Consider the following 17584-nt stretch of genomic DNA (forward strand, 5'->3'; position numbering starts at 1 on the left):
ATAATGGAGGGGGATGGAAATAAACAGCACTGTACATAAGAAAGTTTCACAGCGATATCGCAGGAACCACGTTCCATTTCTTCATCTGAGTAGTTCTCTTTTAAAAAAAATCAGAATTTTACCACAGGGTTTTTATTATTGAGTTACTTAATTAAGGTCTGGATTCACACTGAGGAACCATGAAATACACTCAGTGTCCCATTGGGAATCAGGATTGGCTTCACGCTTCTCAGTCTGGTGAGCTTTAGGAGCTCATTAGAAACACACACCACCCCAAGACCTGATCAAGATATCATTATTGTTCTGAAAGACTATTGGGAGGGCTGAGAGATGTAAGCCTTGTCAGCTCATCTCTGAGGTATTGATTGATGAACCAAATAGCTCATTCCACACCTTTTAATCTTTTACGTTTTTGGGTGATTACTTTGAGTGAGCTGTGCCTTAGTTTGTAGGACTCTTTTGCCCATGATTCTGGGTTCAAGTCCTACTCCAAGGCTTGCGCACAAGAATCTAGGCTGGCACTCCAGTGCAGTACTGAGGGGGTGCAGCACTGGCAGAGTCCCTTTTAGAGGAGATGTTAAACCAAAGCCCTCTCTGCCCTTTCAGGCTGATGTAAAAGATCCCATGACACAATTTCGAAGAAGAGCAGGGGAGTTACCTCCAGTGTCCTGGACAATATTTATCCCTCAATCGACAGCACAAGAAACAGGTGATCCTGTCATTGTCAGATTGCTGCTTGTGGGAGCTTGCTGTGTGCAAACTGGCCATTGCAGTTGCGATAGTGATGACACATTGGGTGCTTGCAAAAAGTGCGATGTAAATGCAAGTCTTTCTTACTGTTGACTTCCGTTTACCATAGATTTGAAATTTAGAGTTGCAGAGTGCTGCAAGTGTGAGGATTCTGTTCCTCCACAGGAACGGTTTGCACAGAGTGCAGGGCAAGACACAGCAGGAGGAATCGCAGACATTGGTCCAATAATCCTGCAGGTGGAGGAGACAACTGGGACCGTACTCAGCTGAGGAGATGAGGAAGGAGAGGTGCAAGGTTCTGCAGCCACAGTGAGTTTTTGCAGAACAAACCCTAACAAGCAAAGCAAAAAATATATATATATAATAATAATTTTCTGACACTTACTCTCTGAGGAGACCCTTACCTTAGAGAAGAGGAGAATTTTTTTTCTCTGAGAGCGCCGTGAGTCTTTGGAACCCCCTTCCTCAAAAGGCGGTGGAAGCTGAGTCTTTGAATATTTTTAAGGCAGAGGTAGGTAGATTCTTGATTAACAATGGGGTTAAAGGTTATCGGGAGTAGGCAGGAATATGGTGATGAGGTTACAATCGGATCAGCCATGATCTAATTGAATGGCAGAGCAGGCTCGAGGGGCTGAGTGGCCTACTCCTGCTCCTAATTCCGCTGTTCATACCTGAATAAAACAGTAAGGAAATGTAGATAACAGGAAAAATATTGCAACTGTGTCTTAATCTCTACACAGGAATGTGGAAGCAGAAAAGATGAAGAAGTGTGAGGTTGTGACCCAATAACAGGATCTTCAACAGTTAAGGACAGTCGAGAGAGCATGGGGAGCAGTACTCCTTTCAGCCCCTTGAGACCGCCCGCCATTCAATTTGATTATGGATGACCTGCTTCCAACTTTTTAATTGACCTACCATCAACAGCTAGTTAGGGAGATCTTGTGGCTCCCTGGGCAGCATTCCTTCCTCTGAGTTCAAGTCCCATCACAGGACTTGATGGCCAAGGAAGGTGAGTTCATAACATGGTCAAACAGGTTGGGTATCAACCTGCAAATTCTTCCAACACACACAGCCATGGCAGGGGGTGGGACTGGGAGGGGTTGGTGTCGGCTCTGTGATGGAAAGAATGTTGGAATCTCTCCCATCACCATCCATAGCTCCAGACTACAACATGCAAGTAAAAGTGCATTTTGCCATAGCAACTCGGATTCCCTGATTGAAGTGTTACCAGCTTTTCAGGGAAAGAGTCCCAGATTTCCTATGCCCTTTGTGAGGAGAAACCCCATCCTGACATTGCCTCTGAACAACCAAGCTCTAATCTTAAGGATCGCACCCCCCACCCCCCACCGGCCCCACCCCCTTCCTTGTTCTGAATTCACTCATCAGAGGAAACAGATTTTTTCCTCTCTCTGCTTTATCAACTCATTTACTGTATTTACTCGTGTAAAGATGGATGCCACGATTTTTGGCCCAAAGAAACATAATTCTTCATGCAACTCATGTAAAAGTTGACCCTAGTTTTTCAGGGATCAAACTGTGTTGTGATTATTAAATACTTACTGCTAATTACGACAGTTCATTCTTTTAAAGGCACGTGTGGAGCCTTTAGATTGTGCCTCCATTAATTTTAGCGGCTATCAACAAGACCAATGTATGCCCCATGATCTATCATGATGCCTTCAAGAAAGAATAACAAGCTTGCAGCACAATTTTAAACCGGAGGAAATAGTGGCAGAATAGGTGAGCGAGCAGCGGCGAAATAGCCAGATCATCACCCACGGAGCCATCTGACTCTATGCCCACAGAGAAACAAAGAGAGATGGTATTTCAGAATTCAAGGGCAGTGCCAGGTGGTGGACAAGATTCATGAAAAGGCATGATTTAATACTCCATCAGAAAATGAACTTCACAGCCTCTGCACCTATAACCATCAACTTCCACCATTTTGTCTTTGAACATCGGGAGAAGAATGCAAATGGATTGGCCCACAATGGAAATATGGGTGAAACACCGATGACCTTCAACTTCAACAAAACAAGGCCTTTACCAAGAACCACTTTTTAAATTAATGTGACCATTGACTACACTCCTCGCGTGCCTCCTGTGAAAATCCCCTGGTGAAAGGCTGTGGAGGGAAACCTTACCAAGTACCAAGATTGGTGAAGAAACCGTAAAGATGACTGGCCATGAGAAGACATGGTTCACTGTGATCCCATCTTGTATAGCAGATGGCACAAAATTAAAGCTGATGATGACATTCAAGTGCAAAGCTCTCCTCAAAGAGAAATTTCAGAAAGGCGTGTTGTCCATGTTCATGAGGAAGACCGGATGGATGAAGGCAGTTGCAAGAAATGAATCAAAGATGTGTGGAATTTGAGACCAAGAGGACTGCACAAAGAAAAAAGTTTGCTCACCTGGGACATGTTCAAATTGCTCCTTGCCGACGATGTAGTCCACAATGTCAGAGTAACTAAAACTAATGTGGCAGTTGTTCCTGATGGTCTTACCAATGCTGTTCAGCCTTGGATGTGTATAAATAAACCTCCCAAAGACAGTGTCCAAAATATCTGGAACAACTGGATGTTGGAAGGTGAGAAACATTCACTAAATATGTGAGCACCCTCACATTGTGCCAATGAGTCAGAGACACATGGAATGAATTTGATTCCAATATTATCAAAAAGTCATTTTTAAAATGTGAAACATTGAATGCATTCAATGGTACTGAAGACGCTTACTGGTGGAATGATGATGCTGAAGTTACCGATAGTACCATGGTGATGACGATGATGAAGATGAGGAAGATCACATGATGCTGTTATATAACCAGGATATTGGGACTAATTGTTTAGTGATTCAGTTAGTGATCAGAGTGATTTCAAAGGATTTCAGGGTGAAGCGTTATAACTATTTAATTCATTGTGGTATATTTTTAAATTGCGCTGCATGAAATGTATAGTTTGTAATGTAATAAAGTAAATAAATGTCTGAGAATTATTATGAATTCCTTTAGTGTTGTTGGTTTGTACTTTATTGCAACAGTGTTTTCCAGGCCCAAAGCAAGCACACATGTCAATCCCTCAAAAACACTGGGCGAAATTTTACAGCCCCATCATGACGAGGACAGGGCCGGAAAATGCGACCATTCACATTTGCCCCCGGAAAATGGGCCATTCAAAAGTCCATTGACTTCAGTGGAACCAGAACATCCCACTGGCAGGAGAGGCAGTAAAGTTCCACCCCTTATCTGTGTAAAAGTTGACCCTGACTTTTGGACTAAAAAATGGTCTCAAAAATTCGACTTTTACATATGTATATGCGGTTATCACCTTAAACATGGCAATTAGATTAACTCTTAATCTTCTATACTCGAGTGAGTCTCTGCAACCTGTTCTCATAATTTAACAAATTTAGCCCATCTAGTCTGGGTATTATTCTGGTGAATCTGTGCTGCAGCCACTCCAAGAGCAGCGTATCCTTCCTGAGATGCTGTGCTCAATACTGAACACGGTAGTCTAAATGGGGTCTAATCAGAGCCTGATATTTCGGTAACATATCTTCTATCCCAATATATTCCAACCCTCTTGAGATAAAGGACAACATTCCATTAGCCGTTTTAATTCTTTTTTGCACCTGTCCATTACCTTTTAAATGTTTCTGGTACTTGGACTCCCAAACCTCTGCTTTGTCACAGCTCCTAGGTTCTCACCATTTAGAAAGTACTCTGTTCACTCTTAATTAGGTGCAGAGTGGTTGACCTCACACCTGCCCACTCCATCTCTACCATTTTGCCCACTCACTTAATCTTTCTAAATATTCTTTTGCAGCTTTCTGATCCAATCCACATGATTTACTGTGACACCTACCTTAGTGTTGTCAGAACTTTAAGGTAGGTAACTCTCTATTCCTTCCTCCAGGTCATTTATGAATATAGTGAAAAGCTGTGGCCCCCGTGTAGATCCCAGGGAGAATCAATCACATGTTGCCAGTTTGAGTATACACCAATTATTCACCAATTATTCCTGGTTGCCTTCAATGGAATAATAGCTTGGCCTAAATAGCCAAGTGGTTATGGTACTGGGTTTGTAACCCCAAGATCAAGAGTTCAAATCTCACAATGGCAAACAATGTAACTTCATCTGAATAGGAGCAGATGGAAATGTGTTTGTGCTCAAAAGAGTTACAATTTAAAAAAAGGGTTGGCCTAAATAGCCAAATGGTTATGGTAGTAGGTTTGTAACCCTAAGATCAAGAGTTCAAATCTCACAATGGCAAACTATGAAACAATGTAACTTCATCTGAAACAGATGGAAACAGGTTTACTCAAAAAGAGTATCAAGAGTTCATTTAAAGCTTGGCCTAAATAGCCAAGTGGTTATGGCACTGGGTTTGTAACCCCAAGATCAAGAGTTCAAATCTCACAATGGCAAACTATGAAACAATGTAACTTCATCTGAAACAGATGGAAACAGGTTTACTCAAAAAGAGTATCAAGAGTTCATTTAAAGCTTGGCCTAAATAGCCAAGTGGTTATGGCACTGGGTTTGTAACCCCAAGATCAAGAGTTCAAATCTCACAATGGCAAACTATGGAACAATGTGACTTCATCTGAAACAGATGGAAACAGGTTTGTACTCGAAAGAGTTCAATGGAATAATCTCCACTTGCCTGGATAAGTGCAGCTCCCACAACACTGAAGAAGCTTGACAACATCCAGAACAAAGTAGCCCACTTAATCAGCACCCCATCCACAAATGTTCACTCCCTCCACCCCGACGCACAGAAGCAGCAGTGTGTACCATCTACGAGATGCACTGCAGCAACTCACCAAGGCTCCTTAGGCAGCACCATCCAAACCCAGGATCACTTCCATCTAGAAGGATAAGGGCAGCAGATACATGGGGACACCACCACCTGGAAGGTCCCCTCCAAACCACACACCATCATGACTTGGAAATATATCGCCATTCCTTCACTGTTACTGGGTCAAAATCCTGACAGCACTGTGGGTGTACCTACACCACCTGGACTGCAGCGGTTCAAGAAGGGAGCTCACCACCACCTTCTCAAGGGCAGCTAGGGATGGGCAAAATATAGGCCTAGCCAGTGACACCCACATCCTGTGAAAGAATTTTAAAAATGCTCAGTTACTCTGACCCAAATAATAGATTCTAATGACTCCAGTTTTAAGATTCCAACCTGAAATCTCAACTTGCCTATTCTCTCCATAGATGCTGACTGGCTAGCTGAGTATTTTGTCCTGTTTTTGTATCAGGAAGATATACATGCATTTTATCTGTCCCACCCGTCTCTTTGTTTGTGTCTGCCTGTCATTGTCTATCTATGTGTCCGTCTGCGTCTATCATTGTCTGTCCATCTGTTTCTATCTCTTTGGCTGGAACCTTCCGTTTCCATTGGCAGTGGGCACCATGACAGCATAAACAGATAGGATGGCAAGAAGGCCAAAAATCATGAAACCGGTTTGCGACTGTCCACTCCAACAATTAATGGCGCGGTCATTTCCTGCTACCGCATATAGGGACCTAATTTCAATAGTTCAGCATCTCATTAAGCCCTGCTCGACGGAATCGTCCCCCCACCCCAAACGCTGGATCATCCTGCGCTTCAAGCCTGCACTACACTTGGGACTTCGAGGGTTGTTTGCCTACCTTGCTTCAGTCAGCATTCGCAGTCATCAGCGCCAGGCTTCACAGCAGCATCATATCACTTTTAGGGGGGCTCATGGGCAGGTCTCTACTTACCAGACCAGCCGTGAGGTGGGGGTGGCTTTTCAACATCTGCAGGGCTAGTGCTTGCTTGGGGAAGGGGGAAAAGTGGCCTCAGGCAAGGGAAAAGGCTGCAGGGTCAGGGGAAGGGGGGGTACCCCATTGTATATGTGTGTGTGTGTTTGTGTGTTGGGGGGGGCACAAGTTGATCTGTACAGGTGGCCTCAAGGTGCTAAAGGCTGAAGATGCAGTCTCCAGAGGAGATGAGGCCAGATGGAGATGTGAGGGTGTGTGTGTGAGAGAGTGAGTGGTGATGTCCTTTGAGCTGGCAGTGAGTGAGATGCCAGTGAATGTGTGATGAGCTTGTGAGCGTGTGAGTTTAGAGTGATGAGCTGGTTGCCTTACCCTGGCAGCACGGATGAGATCATTCATCCTCTATCTGCACTGGACGGTGAACCTCTTCTGTGCAGCATTGACATTGACCACCACTGCCACTGCCTCCCAACCAGAGTGGTGAGATTGCTGGACCTCCTGCAGCCAGACCGTGGGTAGTGGACATCATGGTGGGCCTCCAAAAGGCATTCCAGTGACGGGTCACTGAACTCTTCTTGGCTTTCAGGGCCATGTCTTCACCGGAGCAGTCCTGGGCTGCAGGCATTGAGAACTGTGTGCGTGGCCGCAGTTTTGATATGGCACCCGGAGTGAGGTAATGGTGATGTAATGGCATTGCGGGTGATTCAGAGGCTGCTCGCCCGCCAGACAGCGTGTTTCCAGTGGCTGCGTAATTAATGAGGCACGAAGCAAGTGATACAGTGCGAAAACCCCCATCATGGCCGGCGGGTAAAACATCATTTTTCACACTCGCTACCGCATTTAGTACAAATCTGGGACAATTCCACCCTTTGTTTCTGTCGGTGCCTGTCTATCTATCTACTTGTTTATACCTGTCCATCTGCAGGTATATTTAAAATTGTATTGATCAGCTGAGTACTTCTCCAGCAATACAAACAGCTTATCATGGTCACCGGGTGGAAGTTTTTCTGCTTCAGCTATGTCACCTTCTTATTGTGTTTTAAAAGAAACAGGAATCATGTGTGTCTGAGAGAGTGATTGTGTGTGTGAGTGTGTGTCTGAGTGAGCATGAGAGTGTCTGAGTGAGTGAATGTCTGAATGAGTGAGTGTCTATGTGAGTGTGAGAGTGTCTGAGTGAGTGTGACAGTGTCTGAGTGAGTGAGAGTGTCTGTGTGAATGTGAGTGTCTGAGTGAGCGTGAGAGTGTCTGAATGAGTGGGTATCTGTGTGAGTGTGTGTCTGAGTGAGTGTGAGAGTGTCTGGGTGAGTGTGAGTGTCTGTGTGAGTGTGAGAGTGTCTGAGTGAGCGTGAGAGTGTCTGAATGAGTGGGTATCTGTGTGAGTGTGTGTCTGAGTGAGTGTGAGAGTGTCTGGGTGAGTGTGAGTGTCTGTGTGAGTGTGAGAGTGTCTGAGTGAGCGTGAGAGTGTCTGAATGAGTGGGTATCTGTGTGAGTGTGTGTCTGAGTGAGTGTGAGAGTGTCTGGGTGAGTGTGAGTGTCTGTGTGAGTGTGAGAGTGAGAGTGTCTGAGTGAGTGTGAGAGTGTCTGAGAGAGTGTGAGTGTCTGAGTGAGTGTGAGAGTGTGTGAGTGGGTATCTGTATGTGTGTGTCTGAGTGAGCATGAGAGTGTCTGAATGAGAGTGTCTGTGTGAGTGTGAGAGTGTCTGAGTGAGTGTGTCTGTGTGTGTCTGAGTGAGTGTGAGAGTGTCTGAATAAGTGTGTCTGTGTGAGAATGTCTGTGTCTGTCTGAGTGAGTGTGTCTGTGTGAATGTGAGAGTGTCTGAGTAAGTGTGAGAGTGTCTGGGTGAGAGAGTGTCCGAGTGAGTGTGTCTGAATGAGTGTGTGTGTGAGTGTGAGTGTCTGAGTGAGTGTCCGAATGAGGGAGTGTCAGTGTGAGAGTGTCTGAATGAGTGAGTGTCTGATTGAGTGTGAATGTCTGAGTGAGTGTGAGAGTGAGTGAGTGTCTGAGTGACTGTGAGGGTGTCTGAGTGAATGAGTGTCTGAGTGAGAGTGAGTATGTTTAATTGAGTGAGACTGTGTGTCCTGCTTCACCTCGCTCCATACAAAATCTCAGTGGCTCCTAGGGCAGGCCAGAAAAGAATGTGACAGTAAGAATTTGGACACGCACACAGCAGGTATGACTAATCCCTATTCTGCCCAGGATGAGGAAACGGAACATAAATTTACAGGCATTAGATTTCCAGTAATTCTCGGTGTATCCTGAGCTTTGGTCGCTGGGGATTTTCAGAGCTACAGATTTGCATAGGGCGGGCGGGTTGAGACACCTTTCTAGTTTCGCCTCGGGATCTTTCTCCTTCCTACTGTCAACAGGAGTAAACTCAGACCAGATCATCGCCACAATCACTGGCACGGAAATGCAAGGTAAGACTCCAAACGGACCCCCCCCCACCTACCTCTTGCCCATGCGGTTAAGGCAGGGCTGCTTATAACTCTTCGCTGTTAGACTTGGTTGAATTGTATCATTATTATCTCGAGCCGAGCGTGTGTATTAACACTAACCGGCCCGTCTAATGTCAGCACTGAGCTTGAAACTCTTTCGAGTACAAACCCGTTTCCATCTGTTTCAGATGAAGTTACATTGTTTCATAGTTTTGTCATTGTGAGATTTGAACTCTTGATCTTGGGGTTACAAACCCAGTACCATAACCACTTGGCTATTTAGGCCAAGCCCAGCACTGAGGAGGTGATCCACTAATCCGAATCCCACTTTAAGTACTAGAGCCTCTGGATATTTGAAGAGTCTGGGCATCAAATAAAAAAAAGGCCAGTTTGCTGGAAATCCAAAACAAAAACAAAAATACCTGGAAAAACTCAGCAGGTCTGGCAGCATCAGCGGAGAAGAGCACAGTTGACGTTTCGAGTCCTCATGACCCTTCAACAGAACTAAGTAAAAATAGGAAAGGGGTGAAATATAAGCTGGTTTAAGGGTGGGGGGGGGGTGCGGTGTTGGGACAAGAAAAGCTGGATAAAGGGCCAGTGATAGGTGGAGATAACCAAAAGATGTCACAGACAAAAGGATAAAGAGGTGTTGAAGGTGGTGATATTATCTAAGGAATATGCTAATTAAGGGTAGAAAGCAGGACAAGCAAGGTACAGATAGCCCTAGTGGGGGTGGGGTGGGGTGAAGGAATCTAAAATGGCTAAAAGGTAGAGATAAAACAATGGATGCAAATACATTTAAAAATAATGGAAATAGGTGGGAAAATCTATATAAATTACTGGAGAAAACAAAAAGGAGGGGGAAGAAACGGAAAGGGGGTGGGGATGGAGGAGAGAGCTCATGATCTAAAATTGTTGAACTCAATATTTAGTCCAGAAGGCTGTAACATGCCTACGTGGAAGATGAGGTGCTGTTCCTCCAGTTTGCAGTAAACCAGCTTATATTTCACCCCTTTCCTATTTTTACTTAGTTCTGTTGAAGGGTCATGAGGACTCGAAACGTCAACTGTCTCTTCTCTGCCGATGCTGCCAGACCTGCTGAGTTTTTCCAGGTATTTTTGTTTTTGTTTTTGTTTTGGACTTCCTCCAATTTGCGTTGAGCTTCACTGGAACATTGCAGCAGGCCAAGGACAGACATGTGGGCAAGAGAGCAGGGTGGAGTGTTGAAATGGCAAGCAACAGGGATGTCTGGGTCATGCTTGGGGACAGACCGAAGGTGTTCTGCAAAGCTGTCACCCAGTCTGCGTTTGGTCTCTCCAATGTAGAGGAAACCGCATTGGGAGCAACGAATGCAGTAGACTAAGTTGAGGGAAGTGCAAGTGAAATGCTGCTTCACTTGAAAAGAGTGTTTGAGCCCTTGTACGGTGAGGAGAGAGGAAGTGAAGGGGCAGGTATTGCATCTTCTGTGGTTGAGGGGGTTAAGAAGTAGGGGGTGATGGAGGAGTGGACTAGGGTGTCCCGGAGGGAACGATCCCTACGGAATGCTGCTGGGGCGGTGAAGGGAAGATGTGTTTGGTGATGGCATCATGCTGGAGTTGGCGGAAATGGTGGAGGCTGGTGGGGTGATAAGTGAGGACAAGGGGGACCTTATCGTGTTTCTGGGAGGGAGAGGAAGGTGTGAGGGCGGATGCGCGGGAGATGAGCCGGACACAGTTGAGGGCCCTGTCAACGACCGTGGGTGCAAAAGCTTGGTTAAGGAAGAAGGAGGACATGTCAGAGGAACTGTTTTTGAAAGTGGCATCATCAGAACAGATGCGATGGAGGCGAAGGAACTGAGAGAATGGGATGGAGTCCTTACAGGAAGTGGGGTGTGAGGAGCTGTAGTCGAGGTAGCTGTGGGAGTCGGTAGGTTTGTAATGGATATTGGTGGACAGTCTATCACCAGAAATTGAGACAGATAGGTCAAGGAAAGGAAGGGAAGTTGTATAGAACTTTGTGGTCACCACATTATAGGAAGGATGTGATTACTCTGGAGGGGGTGCAGAGGAGATTCACCAGGATGTTGCCTGGGATGAAACATTTAAGTTATGAAGAGAGGTTGGATAGACTTGGATTGTTTCCGTTGGAGCAGAGAAGACTGAGGGGCGACCTGATCGAGGTGTACAAGATTATGAGGGGCATGGACAGGGTGGATAGGGAGCAGCTGTTCCCCTTAGTTGAAGGGTCAGTCATGAGGGGACACGAGTTCAAGGTTAGGAGCAGGAGGTTTAGGGGGGATGTGAGGAAAAACTTTTTTATCCAGAGGGTGGTGACGGTTTGGAATGCACTGCCTGGGAGGGTGGTGGAGGCGGGTTGCCTCACATCCTTTGAAAAGTACCTGGATAACATTCAAGGCTATGGGCCAAGTGCTGGTAAATGAGATTAGATAGGTAGGTCAGGTGCTTCTCACGATTCGGTGTAGACTCGATGGGCCGAAGGGCCTCTTCTGCACTGTGTGATTCTGTGATTCATCATCAAATGTGACACTAAGGCTGCAAACGGGCTGGCTGAATCTCTGATTGCCAGAGAGAGGGATGGAGTTGGTAGCTCAGGAGCAGACTTTGGAGTGGGGAGCAAACACAATGGCTTCAGTCTTCCCAAAATTTAATTTGAGAACATTTCTGCTCATCCGATACCAAATGTCGGATAAGCAGTCTGATAATTTAGCAACAGTGAAGGAGTTGAGAGATGTGACCATGGTGAGGTAGAGCTGGGTATTGTCAGTGAGCATGTGAAAACTAATATCAGCTGGATGATGTCGCTGAGGGACTGTGTGTAGATGAGAAAGAGGAGAGGGCCAAGGATTGATCCTTGGGGGAACACCAGGGGGAACAGTGCAGGAGCAGGAAGAGGAGCCATTGCAAGTGATTCTGTGGCTACGATTAGCTAGATGAAATAGGAACTGTATGTGAGAGCAGTCCCACCCAGCTGTACGGCAATGTAGAGGCCTTGGAGGAGGATTGTGGGGCCAACCCTGTCGAAGGTTGGGGACAGGCTGAGAAGGATGAGGAGGGAAAGTTTATCTTTGTCACGGTCACATAGGATGTCATTTGTAACTTTGATAAGAGCCGTTTCTCGATTGTGGCAGGGATTGTAGGAATTCAAACGTGGAGTTCTGGGAAAGATGGGAATGGATTTGGGAGGTGAGAACACGTTGAAGGGACTTCGGAGAGGAATGGCAGTTTTGAGATGGGGTGGTAGTTTGCAAGGATGTGGGGTCAAGGGTTGATTTAATGAGGAGATGGAACAATGGCAGATTTAAAGCAGAGAGGGACAACACCTGAAGAGAGAGAACCATTTACAATACCAGCTAACATGGGGACCAGTTCTGTTGAAGGGTCATGAGGACTCGAAACGTCAACTCTTTTCTTCTCTGCCGATGCTGCCAGTCCTGCTGAGTTTTTCCAGGTAATTCTGTTTTTGACCAGAAGGGGAAGTTAGGTGATCAGCAGATTAGTGGAAATAGTATTGAGGGAACAGGGGGTGGGTCTGATGGACAAGGTGACCTCAGAGAGGGCAAGAGGGGAGATGGGAGAGAAGCTAGAGAAAGATGCGAGTTCAGGGGGGAAAGCTTTAGAGGAGGCTTGGCCCAGTGAGCAGGTGAAAAGGAGGGACGTGGCATTGGCAGCTGATCAGATGACCCCGGTCTTAGTGACAAAGAAGCTCATGAACTCCTCACACTTATTGTTGAAGGTGGGGTTAGAGGGGACAGTGGAGAGGGGTTTAAGAACACAGTTTGTAGTAGATTGAAGAAGCTATAGGCTATCTTTGTATTCCAGGCTGATACCGGAAGAGCGAGCAGTTTTAGTAGACAAGAGCAGGACCTGGTATTGCTTTGTGGTCCAGTCAGATCTGATGGTGGATGGCTAAGCTAATTGTGCACCATATACTTTCAAATCTACACCTCTTGGATTTAAGGGAGTGGAGATGAGAGCAGTAACAGGGGAACAGCCAGGGTGAGAGAATATTGGGAACTAGGCCATCAAAAGTGAAGGTGAGTGTGAGGTTTAGTAAATTAGTAGCTGCAGAAATGTTGTGGTGAATGGAGGGCCAAAGACTAGATGGTTGGGATTTTGAAAATGCAGCAAGTCCAATTCACACATGTAAATGATGGTGAAAAGGCAGGTTTGCAACAGGTAATTTAAAATTAGGTGACAAAATGCTAAGCTATAGATGGAAATTTAAGAAATTATTCAGTTCTCTGAATTAATGAATTAAGTTCCAGTTCTTATTTTCACACTCAACAGAATTCAGTGATAGCAGAGACATTTATTTGAACCTCGACCTTGTGCAACAAAAATGAATTGTCTTTCCTTCTGTATTACTTGAAGTTTTTCCTTCAATACACAGTCAGATTTAGTGTTAGGCGTCAATGGGGTAGAGCTGGACGTGGTGTGATAGTGTAATACAGACTACAGTGAGGCAGCTGCATGTTTTACATTGCTTAGAATTTCTACTTAAAAAGAAAATTAAAAAACTGACCTATTTTGCACAATAGCATTAAGTCAAGGTCCATCCCAGTGTTTCCATGTGTCAAAGTTCAGAATAATAAAAACAGAAAGTGCTGGAAAAACTCAACAGGTGTGGCAGCATCTGTGGAGAGAGAAACAGAGTTAATTGAACCAGAAGAAGTGTCATACGGACTCAAAATGCTAATTCTGTTTCTTGAATCGTCCATGTGGTGTAGGTACACCCACTGTGCTGTTCGGAAGGGAGTTCCAGGATTTTGACCCAGCGACAGTGAAGGAACGGCGATATATTTCCAAGTCAGGATACTGAGTGACCTGGAGGGGAACTTACAGGTGGTGGTGTTCCCAAAAATCTCATGGAAACATTACATATGATTCCCTCATCCAAATTATTGATATGTATTGTGAATAGCTGGGGCCCAAGCACTGATTGCTGTGGTACTCCACTAGTCAGCCTGCCATCCCGCTAAAGACCCGTTAATTCTTACTCTCTGCTTCCTGTCTGCTAATCAATTCTCAATCCATGCCAATACGTTACCCCCAATCCCATGTGCTTTAATTTTACACACTAACCTCTTATGTAGGACTTTATCAAAAGCTTTCTGAATATCCAAATACACCACATCCACTGATTTCCCTAATCGATTCTGCTAGTTATGTCTTCAAAAAACTCCAGTAGGTTTGTCAAATGTGATTTCCCTTTCTTAGATCCATGTTGACTTTGTCTAAGCCCTTTGATATTTTCTCAGTGTCCTGTTATCACATCCTTTATAACAGACTCTAGCATTTTCCCTGCTACTGATGCTAGGTTAACCGGTCTGTAATTCCTTGTTTTCTTCCCCCACCCCTCCTTTTTTAAATAGTGGGTTACATTTGCTTCCCTCCAATCTGCTGGGACTGTTCCAGAATCTACAGTATTTTGGAAGATGATAACCAACGAATCCACTATTTTCATGGTCACCTCCTATAGTACCTGGGATGTAGATTATCGGGCCCTGGGGATTTATCAGCTTTCAGCCCCATTAATTTCTCCAGCACTATGTTTTTTAATAATATTAATTTCCTTCAATTCCTCCTTCTCACTAGACGCTTGGTTCCCTAGCATTTCTGGGAAGTTATTTGTGTCTTCCTCTGTGAAGACAGAACTAAAGTAGTTGTTTAATTGCTCTGCCATTTCCTTGTTCTCCATTTTAAATTCTCCCATTTTGGACTGTCTTCACTAATCTTTTTTATTTTTACATACTTATGGAAGCTTTTACAATCTACTTTTATGTTCATATTCTATTTTTCCTCTCTTAATCAATCTCTTGGTCCTCCTTTGCTGAATTCTAAGCTGCTCCCAATCCTCAGGCTTGCTACTTTTTCTTGCAACTTTATGTGACTCCTCTTTTGATCTAATACCATCCTTAATTTCTTTTGTTAGTGTGGGATGTTGAGGTGGACGGTGGGGTGCGGGGTGGGGGGGGGGGGGGTGCGGTGGCGGTGAGGGGGGTGTCCCTCGTTGAAAGGCACTCAGTGCCTCATCGAGGGACCTGGCTTTGGGAAGTGGGGGAAGGAGGGGCCTACTAAAAACCACACCCTTGCCCATTGCCTGCTTCTGATTGGCAGGCAGCAGGATTTTTGCCCCCGGTGTCCTTGATCCAGGGAAGGCTCGACGGTGGCCATTTAAGTGCCCTGATGGGTACTTAGTTCAAGCAGACCTTTACTAACGGAGGCGATTGCAGCTGCTGCAGTTCTTCAGTGGGTGGGCGAGATACCTGTCGCAAACACTAAATTCCACCTTATATCAGTCAGACAAACCCCATTTTGGTCCTGCTAGAGTGGCCTTTTTACGAATTGTGACCAAAATCTGAAGAAAACTGTTCAGATACTTCTCCCCCTCCCTTGTGTTTTGGATTCTCTCCAACTCACACTCCAGCTCCATGACACTGAGCAAGAGAGATTGAAGACGGAGCCGTCTATGTGTTTATTCAGGACAATCTCACTGTCCACAAATGTCCAGGCACACAATCTGCTCTGCCATAACTTAGTCTAGATTAATTATATTATTTACGTCTAATACTTAAGTTTGTTGTAAGCTCCCCTCAACCCCACATGCCCAACTTGCACTCAGCACTGAAACACTGGACAAACATTTGAAATACTCACTGCCTCAGCTGACAATGGACCACTGCAAATATCGAAGGCAAAAATGCAGCACCTCGTTCCCCTACTGCACCAAATTCTTACCCTTACCAAATTCCCAACTTTTACATTCTGTTGATGATCGCTGTGTGACTTAATGTAATGACACTAAATTAGGAGGGACAGTAAGTCGTGACACTGGGACGTTGTAAAGGAAGTTGCAAAGGGACGTGGAAGGATTCAGTGAGTGAGCAAATGGATTTCAGTGTAAGTGAGATCACCAGCTTTGGAGGGAAGAGAGATCAATCAGGTGAGGAGCTTGGAATGAACTGTAGAGGAGTGGAGAGATTTGGGAGTCTGAGTACATAAATCATTTAAAGCTGGCTTATGGTCACTCTAGGGGCAGAATTTTCTACCTGCCAGTGGGCGGGTCCAACCCAATCTCCGGCGGGCAGGGAGCCAATCCCCGTCGGAGAAGCGGGGCCCACCGCCATTTTAAGTGGGCGCGCCAATTATGCACTTCCTACACTTCCTGTGCGGACGGGGGGAGATTCCCCAAATGCGAGAGTGCGCTCTTTCACACGTGCACACGGAAGAGCACACACCTCCCTGAAGCTAAGTGCTGCCTCAGGGAGATCGCTGAAAGTTTTTCAAACTTTAAAAATAGAAAAATAAAAAAATCATTAACATGTCCCCCTCATGTGACAATCTCACACGAGATGGGACATGTTAATAAATTTCACTCAAACTTTAATAAACTTTTTTAAACTCTACACGAAACCTCATCCCGCCGCTGGATGAGGTTTCATACTTTTTCAGAAGCCCGCCGGGGCTCCTGGCCTGCCCACCAACCTTAAGGTTGGACAAGCAGGTCCTTTAATTGTTTTAATGATCCTGTCAATAGCCTCAATTGGCCATTGACAGGTTGGCGGGTGGACAGCTGATTTCACTGTGCCCCCCACTTCCTGAATATTTAAATGGGGTGGGATGACATCAGGGGTTCCCCCCCGACATCATCCCGCATCATTTTCATGTTGGCAAGCAGGCCCCGCCCCCTTCTCGCTGATGGAAAGATTCAGCCCTAGGTGTCTTGTTTACTTTTAAACACCTTTTTGGCTCACACCCAAGTTCCTCGCACAGCTTCCTGCTCACAATAAATTAGCACCTATTCAGCATTACTTACAGCTGATTGACAGTTAACTGCCACTGAGGCAGTAACAAGTAACTTGCCATTTCTTTTACAGTTTTTAAAGTGTGAAGTTACATTCAAAATATTAAACTGAGTTTAAACTTGAAGAGCGCTCATCCGCTGCTTGGCAGAAAATTCCCACCTTCACCACATTCCCAATGTTTACGCTCTGTTTATGCACACTTTCAAAGTGGCACTTAAGAGTATAAGAAATAGGAGCAGGAATTGGCCATTTGTCCTCTGGGGCTTGCTCCACCATTCAATAAGATCGACTGACCTGAGTGTGGTCTTACCTCCACTTTCCTGCCCAATCCCCATATTCCTTACTTGCCCTAGAATCCAGAAATCTACCAATTTCAGTCTTGAATATGGTCAACGATGGAGCATCCACAACTCTCTAAGCTAGAGAGTTCCACAACCTTCTGAGTGAAGAAATTTCTCCTCATCTCAGTCTTAAATGATCAGCCCCTTAAACTGAGAATATGTCCCTGTGTTCCAGACTCCCTAACCAGGGGAAATAGCCTCATAGCATGTACCCTGTCGAGCCCCTTCAGAATCTTACATGATTCACAGAGAACACTTCTCATTCGTGCAAACGTGTATAGGCCCACCCTCTCCCACCTCTCATCATCGGACAACCTTCTTGCTCCAGGCGTCAATTTGCTGCACTGTCTCCAAGGCAACTAAATCCTTCCTTAAATAAGGAGACCAAAAGCGTGCACAGTACTCCAAGTGTGGTCTTGCCAAATGTTATCAGAGTTAATCAACCTTCTATCTCCCGTTCCTGAATTCTGAAATGATTTGAAGTGGTAAACCTTA

At 45.3% G+C, this 17584-nt stretch overlaps 1 protein-coding gene across 1 annotated transcript in view; it reads left to right on the forward strand.

Moving 5' to 3' along the window:
• Window positions 1-8723: 8723 nt before the first annotated feature.
• LOC121277689 (E3 ubiquitin ligase TRAF3IP2-like) overlaps window positions 8724-17584 on the forward strand; it is an 84539-nt gene continuing 75678 nt past the window's right edge. The window contains exon 1 of the mRNA XM_041187321.1: window positions 8724-8926. Coding sequence (XP_041043255.1) covers window positions 8920-8926 — 7 coding nt within the window. The 5' untranslated portion in view covers window positions 8724-8919. The remainder of the gene's footprint in view (window positions 8927-17584) is intronic.

The sequence above is a fragment of the Carcharodon carcharias genome, chromosome 5, assembly GCF_017639515.1.
Source record: "Carcharodon carcharias isolate sCarCar2 chromosome 5, sCarCar2.pri, whole genome shotgun sequence".
NCBI lineage: Eukaryota > Metazoa > Chordata > Chondrichthyes > Lamniformes > Lamnidae > Carcharodon > Carcharodon carcharias.